Below are 11575 nucleotides of genomic sequence, written 5' to 3'. Positions count from 1 at the left end.
ATTTGTTCTATACACATATGCAAACTACTCTACTGATAGCCTCCGAGGTCGTTGGGTCAGATGTCAAAGTTCGAGAATGAATTACGTAATTGAAATGGCTTATTATCTAGGAAACGGCAGGCATGTTATATACACATTTACATTGAAATATTGTAGGCATTAATACAAGTTACTCTACTGACAAACTCCCGGGACTTAGGGGTCAGAGGTAAAGGTCATTTATGAATAACGTTACTGAAATGGCAACAATGTAATTATCTTGGAAACAGTAGGTAATTTGTATACTCATATTCATTGGGATATTATAGGTATTAATGCGAGCTACTCTACTGACAAACTCCCGAGATCGTGGGGTAAAAGGTTAAAGATTACAAATAACGAATAACGGTACTGAAATGGTAATTATCTCGCAAATGGTATATAGTTTTTATACACATAAACATCAGAGTATCGTAGCCAATTATGCAGGCTACGTTGTGACAGACCTCCAAGGTCGTGAGGTCAAAGTTCACATATGCACTATGTTATTGAATAGGCTAATTATTGCAAAAATGGTAGGTATTTTGCATATACATACATTAGAGTATTTTAGCAAAATATGCAGGCTATATTATGACAAAATTCCGAGGTCATCGGGTCAAAGGTTTATGTACATTTTCACCTTCTTTAGACAAATGACCACTGATGCGTATGCACACACAGGTGACAGTGTACATATCGTACTAGTCATCGAAACGTCACATAGAAAATGTTATTTGTTGTGTAAAAATTACTTCTCATAATACTTACCAACCTGAGGAAAATATCACAGTAGCGGTGTTTGTCTTCCATTGGTCTGTTGGTACGACATTTGAGGTAAGGCTTTTTCATGACCCCATTATATTTATATATTTTGTTTCACTTGTTAGTTTAGCCCCTACAAGGGCAATACGCAGCCGGAACGCGTAGAGTATTAGTCAGCACAAAGGCGACAGCTGTTTTTAATAATACTTGACCGGTTATTAGTCACCATTGAACCTGTATCGGAACCCGCAGGTAACTTTGAATGTAACCTGCTAATTGATAGAATATCTTAAAATTGTGCATATCAATATAAATATCAAGGGGGAACAACTGCTATTGGGGTTGATTTTAAGGGCTAAAATTGGCTTGCGTTACTAGATAGGAAAAATCAAAACGCTATTCACGTGCTGTTAATAAGAGTGAGGACACTCATCTGTCAGAGCCATGTACATGTAGGACCTTACCGCTTTACGCTACTTCTCGTTTGAGGCAATTCACAGAGTAACGCCTCATTGAATTTCAATTATGTGTGAATCATTAGTTATGAACTGTGGAATTGATTACACAGTATCACAGACCCATTCGTGAAATGTGCATTTGTTTTCTCAATTATTCCACAGATTAACATTATGTAATTAAATAGTCCGCATTATCTGCGTAAAGGGTGATTATTTCTTCTCCTATTTTTCTGACAGTCGCCTTTGTTTTCCAAATTAATTGTATAGCTTTATCTTGTTTATGGTCATTTGTACTAAACATATTAACTGATGCCGACTGTATAGTGCTATCTCACTGAAATACCATGCCGAAGGTATCCAACACACCATTCCGTCACATTATACCGCCAACAGATAAACCAGTTGTTGCCACTTCTCTAAATGCTGAACGTAAAGCAGCTAATAATAAACACCAGTTTAAGGACTTTCGTAGGTCCTGGCCTTGCGACAGAACCCAATGCCTTCATCACCCGGGCGAATGTTCAACATTTAGGCCAAAAGTGATATATTGCAAAGCAGGGCTCTACGAAATATCTTATCTCATTTTTTCTGAAAGTCGCATTTGTTTTCAAGATCAAAAATTTTAATTTACCCTGTTTATGATTATTTGTTCCAAATATGTAATCAAAATATGTAATTTTAAAACTATTCCTTAGCGTTTTACCACAATTCAAAACAACTGAATTGATTATTGATCTTCGTGTCGTTTACGTTCTTATTTTGTAAAATTAACGGACCATACGATCCAATCGTCTAAAAAGACGATGTGATGTGATGCAATTCAATCTGATACACGCCATCGATCCAATACAAACGACAACGCTGCGCAAATAATGCTTTGGCGATATGTAGACGATGCGTTAAAATGGAACTTAAAGCTTCAACAGTACTGTAAAGTAGTTAAACTATAATATCGGGTTGACAAGCTAAACCTTGTTTACATCATCTTCGATTGAATAAGCGCTGCAATATATATTTGAACATCTGATAGAAAAAAACACTAATAATAGTGTGTTCAATTTTCATTCATTTATTGATTTTGTTTTGTTTACTAGTTTTTACTTTTTTTTCAGATGAAACTGTTGACATCACTGTTTATCAGAAAAAGTGCGACGGAAATGTTGATGAACCTCTTTCGGCCGCAGAGGTCCCGATTGGTGGGAAATCAATAGACGACGAATTCGAATCTTTTATTGCAAGCATTGTTGGTGAAGATAATTTCAAGATATTTGCGATCGAAAATGTGGTGGAATACAACGATCTTTTCCGTGATTTTGAAAGAAAGAAAATATCATTTCATGACAAGCCAGAGATAATCCGCATTCCTCCATTTCTATTACACAAGCTAGAAATGAGAGAGGCTGTGAAGACATCTCCCTATGGTGAAGACTTGCATGTTATAGGTGATAAACTAAAGATTTCAGATAGACTGTTTAGACGATTTTTTGATCCAACTATAAGGGAAATCCTTAAACGCATCGACAAAATCTTGACAGAAGAAAAATCCCATGATGTGAATGACTTATTTGTGGTTGGGAGTTTTGCAGAATATAAACTTGTCCAGAATACAATCCGTGAAAAGTTTGGTAAAAAGCGGATTATCATACCCCATCAGGCTGATTATGCTGTTAGCAGGGGATCTGTACTATACGGGCACATTGCCATGATGCCCACGGTGACAAGGTATACCTATGGCTGTCAACACTGGCCAATGTTCAACAATAAAGAACATCCTCTGAACAAACTTATGGTTCTCAACGGAGAAATCCGATGTAAAGATATATTCTACACGCTTCAAGAAAGGGGTGTTACTGTATCATCTGGATACAAGGTGTCTCACCTCGTTCAGGTGTTGGTCCCAAAGGATGGCACGCTGAATGTCACAATATACGTATCAAAAGGACAGGAACCACGGTTTATAGACGATGACGGCTGCACACCACTGGGAACTATGACAGTACATTTAGCCAGTTCAATGCAAGGACCAGTGGAGTTGAACAAAACATTGACATTCCAGGACAATGGTATTGTCCTCGAAATCACAGAAAAAGCAACTGGACAACTGTATGATACGACTTTTCCTTTTTTGTAAGTTGTTCAGATTGGAATTATGTATATAAATGATAATATTCAGGTTATATACTTCCACCCATTTTATCTTAATATGCAATGTATGTAACAAAACAAATATCACAAGGTGAATTATTCCATTATACAGTGAAACGTTGACACTGAATATCAGTTTATATCAGGATAGTTATTCACTAGCGTAGAAAAGGTCATATTAGCTTAAAATCAAAAGTGATCAATTGATGAATTTAATTTTCTTTTGTGTTTTTACAATTGAAATATAACAAAATATGAATGCGTGATATATAATATATATTTAAAATACTGTGGTATGTTGAAAGCAAAACGTATCAGATCACTCTTGAAGCTACGTAATCCTACATCTTGTTTTTCGCATAGGTATTTTGTCGTTCTCTTTTAAAAAAAGTAATTAATATCAAATGTAATGGCTGCCCTGTTACTCGTATGGCAAAATATGTCTGTATTTTCACTTGTGCTTCACACTCATAAAAAAGGAATTACGGTTACCACTGGAAAGCAATAAATATCCTCTTTATAATTTGAGATAATGATGCTGATTGAAGCACGTGTTCAAATCAAATCTGAACTAAGAATATCTCTTAGACTCTCCTGACAGAAAGGACACATGTATTCAGATTTACTCCGATGTTCAAAATATACTGAGACAAGCGTTGATAGCATCATAAACTTCCCCTTTCAGATATGGTGTGATGTGAGCCGTAACCAAAGACAGATATCCAGGACATGATGCATGGTTAAACCAGTCATATATGACATACTAACGTTCAATACCAATGAGGTATCCCTAGTATGAGAAACATGTGACACATTGTGTGACAACAGTTGTCCTTGACATTTGCGGTGTGTATTTAGCCAGACTGTTTATTTTTCATGCTTTAGAATAGTACTGCTTACCATTAATTTTGGGTATCTTTGTTGCTTACATTATCATGTAACTTGTCTTAAACACTTAGAACTCACTGTGGATATTGGCGAACGACATTTTCTTATGTATTTACAGAATTTTTATCTGTGAGAGGAATAAGGGGAGTTTTGATACACTTACGTGCTTGCAGCACATTGTTTTCAGATGTGAAGTTTAGATAATGTAAACAATTTGTTACTCTAAATAGGTGTTACCGTTTCAAAAACATGTGGTATAGCAAAAATATCACATTTTTGTAATTTAAATATAGGAAATTTGCATTTGATATAATCTCAATTGGAATATCACATCTACATACGTTATGACATAAAGTCCTGTATCGATTTTACATGTATAAACCAATCAGAACGGTGTTTTCTATTCACTGCATTTAAAGCTGGGTTTTTCTGTTCCGCTGCAAATAAACTCCGGTAGAATAAATCGTTTATTTGTAACTATTCAGTACATACACTCAGTTATATCGATATCTTCCGTAATAAAATCCTGGCAGATAATTAAACACACTTTCGATTAACATCCAGAAACTATTCAGAATTTCGCTCAGCCTTCTTGTTAGGCATAACGACATCACATTATTGTGCTAAAGACTACGCTGCTTAATCCTTTCCTGCACTTTGTAGATGCAGCAATAGTTTTGTTGTTGCAATTATTATGTACATATTAGAAAATGTTATGTGTTTCCCCGTTGAATATATAAAATGTTACGCTCTCTGGTGCAATATACCGGTATTCAAAATTTTGCTCGTTATAACTCGTAAAAGTGTTGAAAATGATTACGAAACCTGACAACAATGTCCTATAGAAAACATCAAGGACAGACTATGTATGTTCAGTACCTAAGAGTAAAACACCTTTTTTGTTCCAAACAGTCGGTTCGATCATAATCATAATAAACCAAACTTAACTGATGGAAAATCAAAATGTTTTACTGCTACGAAAAACCCTTTCTTCATTTCAGGAAACCAAAAACATTGTTTGCCATTGTCACAATGTTATGACGACGGAAACAGTTAATTATCGGTCTGACGAGCCATGCGCAATATATTATGCATATGCTAGAGCATACTTTGTCAGCTAAGTATATTATCTGTCCATTTAAAGACATGATCAATGTGAAGCTAGTGGTTTAATGATGAAATACGTGTTACTAATGATTTATTTTTCAATTATGTTTTACATTATTTGTATACTATCATCTCACTAGATTCAATATAACACATGCAGGATAAGAGAGGAGACCCTCTGTAGTTATTAACGAAACATCGTTCATGACATTTTTATTCATGTTCGCATTGCTGTCGTGTATGATTGTTTCATGCTGAGTCGCCAGGTATCTGTCACTACATCTGGTACATACAATAATAATAATACCGGTTTTTTATATTTTTTTCATTCTGCTCAATTTTCATTATTGTCATATATTATCATGCTAAATTTTCTCAGTATTCTATATAAAATAACTATAAAATAACGTATGACGATCTTATATAACATCATCAAAAGAAATAAACTCCACGATTGTAATTTGTTTATGAATCACTCGTTCGATTAAATGAAACGAGCATTCGGTCGATCAGTTATCAATTACATTAAAAGGATCGGTAACAAGCAGTTCCTATAAAATGTAGCAATACATTTTTATCATATCATAATATATAACAATGCACGGTATATTGTTGCCCAGATCATCGATATTTTATTGATATTTTGTATTGTGCATCTGTGAATATTCTCATTTCCTGAAACAAATAAAAAAAAAATACCTTATACCTCGAACATTTAGGGTTTGTAATCATTTTCCGTACAGTGTAATTTTCCTATGGATAACAGAATCTTGGGCTTGCAAAATTTATGAATTGTTTGAGTATTGGCACAATTTGTAGCACGCAACATTAGCGTGTTGTGTTAACGTGAAAATGATAGTTATTTGTGTTGACATCGAAGGGGATCTATTTTGTTTTCTCAACATTTGAAGTGTCAATTGGTCATCAAAACATGATGTCCAAGTTGGATATTAGTATCTACCGTGACGAAAGCTTTTTTTCAATTGTCTAAGATCAATGAGTAAAGCAAACTCAACTTGTTGTGATGGAGGCCCCATACATATGTCCGATGACATTAAACACATGACAGACGATGTCATACACGTGCACATTAGCTCATGTTATGTAAGGTTGACCAGGTACATATATCATCCTGGAATTTGTGAGGATGTTGATATATATGGGCGTAATACTGGTATGACGTGAGGGCCAATAGATATAATAGAAGTTATTTGAAAATAACATAATCAATTAAGCTATGAATATTAATATTGATAAAATAGTGCCAATAGCGAAATAGATGATTTCTAAGAGATAATTATTATAGAGAATAAGAAAAGTGATAATAAAACTGTTTTATAGAAAGTAAGAAAATACTAGAAAACACAATATCTAAACTCACAATTTATTTGTCAGCACACAGACAATATCCAAACTCCCAAAATACTTGTCAGTACAGAGAATATCGGCACAAAGACAATATCTAAACTCAAAATTTATTTAACAGCACACATACAATATCCAAACTCCCAAAATACTTGTCAGTACAGAGAATATCGGCACAAAGACAATATCTAAACTCAAAATTTATTTTTCGGCACACATACAATATCCAAACTCCCAAAATACTTGTCAGCACAGAGAATATCGGCACAAAGACAATATCCAAACCCCCAAAATACTTGTCAGTACAAAAACAATATCCGAATTCGCAAATTACTAGTCAGCACAAAGACAACATCTGAATTCAGTTAAGTACTATTAAAGATCGAAACAAAATCTGGGACCGAATTCTTGAAATTGTTTTCATTATCATACTCAAGGTTCAAGTTAAATTTATTGTACCCGTACTAACAAAAGATGACATTCTATCAATGACTTGGAAGAATTGTGTATTGACTTAATCTGAATACTGTTTTCATTATTCAAGCTTGACGTTTGATCGTCCTACATTATTTGAGCAAGTTATAAGAAAAGAAGCTTAACCACAACATCCATGATTAAGCATGAAAAACGTTTTCCTGAAAACGGACCCAAACTCAACACAATTCCAGACAATACCAGGAAAAAATGTCTGAACTCAATATGAATACAAAGAGACAATGACAAACAGAACCTTACATGCAACAATAAACATGGATCGTATCTTGCAATAAGGAAGACCTGAACAAGTTGCGCCATTTTGTTTTTAAATTATTAACAGAACAATCAATCATTACATATAGCTTTCAAAAAAAGTGTTCAAATGTTGTCCAGTGTTTCCTGTATCAGTTGTTTCCTGTTAAATGTCGACATGTATATTATCCCAAAGCGTATGCAGTATTGCTCAATTTACAAATGTACTCCGAGTACAAGGCCAGTTTTACCACCACCTGCGGGTAAATTAAAGCCTTCATGTGATACCTTTAATCATTAAATCCCCCGATATAAATATGATTCACACCTATGAATTAGTGTAGATATATCCGCTGTGTTTACGATTAAGTGTCCAAACCGCTATGTACCGACCTGATTGTTTTCCTATTTTTCAGGAGATTACGGCATATATTCAGTTAGGTGAAACAGATAGGCGTTGTTTAATCTATGTTTATATCATGATTATATCAACTGGTTTCTTACGTGTTTATGTCGCACTGATAACGGATTTCTCTCCACAGAAGACAAACAAAACGTTCTTTCTATTTTAGCGACATCTTTTGTTTCACATTCTAACACGATTCGTTTGCAACGCGTGCTTTGATTGGATACGGACCATGTTTTAATCTGCGATAGAATCATGATCAATCGTGTTAAGGTCCTCCCATCGCACTTAAGCCACGCCCCGTTTCAAACCAAAACAATATGGCGTCAAGCTCGCCTCTTAGCGAAATCCCGCTGATAAGGCTAGCAGGCAACAGAACAGAAAGTAAACGACGGATGAAATGTATTTGTTGAATGAATTTATAAGTAAAATGTACTCATTCCTTCGTCTTACCTCCATTTATTACTGAAACGTTCATTCTATCCGTGTGAAGGCATATATTTAGATCCCAAATCAACAGAAGCATTTCACATGTGTCGTATGCATTTACACAAAACTCTTCACAAATCTATACAACATTTTGTCGATAAGCACAGATTGGTATGCATACTGACATGGAAATGTAAGAACTTGGTCAATACCAAGCCAAATATGTCGTATAAACTTCGGTAACAGGACGTTCACGAACAATCCAAATATTCCGCCTCGTCAACACAGATCGAGCGCTCGCCAGTATGGGCGGGGCCAAATGACCGACTTTTGAAAGCTTCTTACCGATTGGTCAGTCCGCTGCAGATTGACACGTCGCCAGTTCAGGTCACAAAGTATTCTTATACATGTACGTACTTTTGTACAAGGAAATACAATGCTTCTAAACATGTTAGCGTAGTATATTTGTTAAGGTGTGTTAGAATGGGGATAGTACGTAGTTTTTCGTGTCTATACTGGCGATTAGAACATGAACTTTGGTTTAAACTCTCGACCTATCGGTCTCGAGATCAAACCCAAATTTCATGTTCTAATAGCCAATATAGCCACTCAAAACAACGTACTATCCCCTAAATACAAGCGAATTATTTGTTCCATTGTGTTATCACTTCTTTTAAATGGAAAAATATAACCGACTTTATCTGAAACAGACCACTAAATTAGATACTCAATACGCGCGAATAATTCAATTTACTGTGAATTGAAACCTCATAGCAGGTGATGATATCGCATCTACCTCCGCATAAACAACCTGAATACGTGGTACATATAGTAAGTCATTGGCGCAGCACCCATGTGTGTTGTTTCAATTTACGCAACTATTTTCTGATTGTAAATCTATCAATAGAATGATCTGAAAATCGTCACAAGGCGATTTTTCCACACTTTTTGCCGGATAATGAAGGAAGGATGAACATTTATATTTTTCCTGCGATTTCGATTTTTATCAACGATTATACTAAACGTTATTATTTAAAACAAATTCATTTATTAACCGAACGGTTAATCAATGTTATAAGGTGGAATACATTGCTAGGTGTCTTCGGCATGATATTTCAGTGAAATATCACTGTAAGATCGGCAAAATCCACTCCTTCCTCACTTAGGTGAACGGTCAACATTAAAACCAAAATTGAGGAGAACATGTCTTTTCATACTCTTGATTATTAGAAAACAATCAAAATAATTACCTATCGGATCAATTTAAAACTTTGAACTATCAATGTGATAGAAATGATATAAGAAAAAATTCCTCAACACATATTTGGCTTTCTTTAAATGTGATACATAAGAAAGAGGTATGGCGCATAAGGTACCCGTTTCCTATACCCTTTGAAGGGAAAAAAGTGTCGATATAGTAAGGTAAAGGCGAACATATCAAAGTCAGTTTTACACTAATACCAAAGGTCACAAAAGTAAATTCCCCCTCTTAAATGTTAAAATACGTTCAAAGGAAGTTAGAAGTTAGGGAAAATAGGGCTGGACAATATATCATCTGGAAAAGTCATTGGAGTACTGATAAAATGTACGGATCACATTACATACTCTCTTCCATGATTCTAAACAATATTTGTTCTTTCTCAAAGCTGTTAGCAGAAAGAAGTAGACATTTAGGACGATGTCTACGGTTCTAAAAGAGTTGATCACTTTCAGGTATTGGTTTCAAAAATATGCCATCTTGAATTTCATAAATATTTTGTCACGAGAATGAGACACTCTGATACAACATTTCGGAAATAAACATTTATATAAAGAAACAAAACTACTGCTATATGACATTAAACATGCAAATTGCAGTCCCGTAATATGGTAAGAGTTATGGACCGCATAATAAAAGTGGTCGTGGTTGTCTTGTGTCGTGCTTCGTTCGTTAACAAATGAACATATTCGACTCTTCAGATCCATTAAAGTGATTGACTTAAAACTTCGTGCATATGTTCTTATGGGGTTCTGGCTAAGTGATGTTTCTTTTCGTGGCGATCACTACGACCTCTGAGTGGACTCAGAAACGATGCTTACAATGGACATCAAACTTGGTGTAAATTATTTGTATGTGGCGAAGACTTAATATCGCCTAGGTTCCCTTGCGCTCTGCTCCGTACACTTTTGTGCACATGGCATAGACTGAGTGATCATGTTTGTAGACTAGAACCAAGCTAATAGAGGACTGTTCTACAGACATACTACATGTATATGCTTATCGCGAAGGCTGCTGGTTGTTGTTTGGAAACCAGAGCGAGAACTTATGACTTGTGTTTTGTTTTCATTTGGGTTTCAAGCTCTTTTAAGGGTCAAATATTGTAATCCTCTCTGAAAATGAATCCGATTTACAGTCTCTTTTTGCTCCCCTTTTAGCGAAGTCTTCCGCAGAACTTATTAATATCTTAATATTTCAATTTATTTTGATAATACAAGTCTCGCAATACTTTGGCCTATGCACGAAAAGCTATCGTAGCTCTACGTTATGAATAATATTAGTATTTGATTTTATTACGTGACCAGCTGGGTCAAAGTTACAGATACTTATGCAAATGTATAGTAAAAAAAATTCTCTACAATCCAGGTATTACGCTCACTGTCCTCTCAGCACTCATGGAATATGCCATAGCGAATTCAAATGCTTAGTATGCACCACCTTCTGGGCACCAATTTAATTAGCTAGCCGCGTGCCTTATGTTTCCCAGTGACATTTTACAGAGGTACAGAGAGCGAAAATGAGCATAAACCCTGGATTATCGAAGATGAGTTGCATTTGTTCTTAACCTTTTAGGTTGCACTTTTAAAACTCTGACGTGCCTTAAATGTCCAACATTATTATTTGCTCGATTTCGGCTATGTAGCCTTTTACAAACGAGTTCGACTATTTACTAGATCTTGAGACAAAGCTACTATTTTCATAGTCTTTAGGACAACCCATACAGTAATCATACTTCCAATAATACATCTGTCACACATGAAATCAAGTAAGAGAGTCTTTTCTATACTAGGCCATTACTCAGTCATTATCTGAAGAATGACACGAAAAAATAAATACATATACATTAATGATAAAAAAAAATAATGTTATAGCAAACAACCTTGTATAGACAACAAAATGCAGTGGTATACCAAATACTTTTATTACAAACGATAGAACAGTATAAGTATTACAATAATGGTTTGACGTTTTCAATTGAAATTCTGGTTTATCTTGCTCCACTTTACA

At 35.0% G+C, this 11575-nt stretch overlaps 1 protein-coding gene across 1 annotated transcript; it reads left to right on the top strand.

The window, feature by feature from the left end:
- Window positions 1–1747: 1747 nt before the first annotated feature.
- Window positions 1748–6093, top strand: LOC110465224 (heat shock 70 kDa protein 12B-like). The gene is made up of 2 exons (XM_021520900.1): window positions 1748–3368; window positions 4072–6093. Exons 1-2 carry the CDS (start codon window positions 2632–2634, stop codon window positions 4085–4087), a joined length of 753 nt encoding a protein of 250 aa, XP_021376575.1. The 5' UTR covers window positions 1748–2631; the 3' UTR covers window positions 4088–6093.
- Window positions 6094–11575: the final 5482 nt, after the last annotated feature.

This window comes from Mizuhopecten yessoensis, unplaced genomic scaffold, assembly GCF_002113885.1.
Source record: "Mizuhopecten yessoensis strain PY_sf001 unplaced genomic scaffold, ASM211388v2 scaffold11063, whole genome shotgun sequence".
NCBI lineage: Eukaryota > Metazoa > Mollusca > Bivalvia > Pectinida > Pectinidae > Mizuhopecten > Mizuhopecten yessoensis.
The sequence above is the reverse complement of the archived record's forward strand: the minus strand, read 5'-3'. Positions and strand labels throughout refer to the sequence as shown.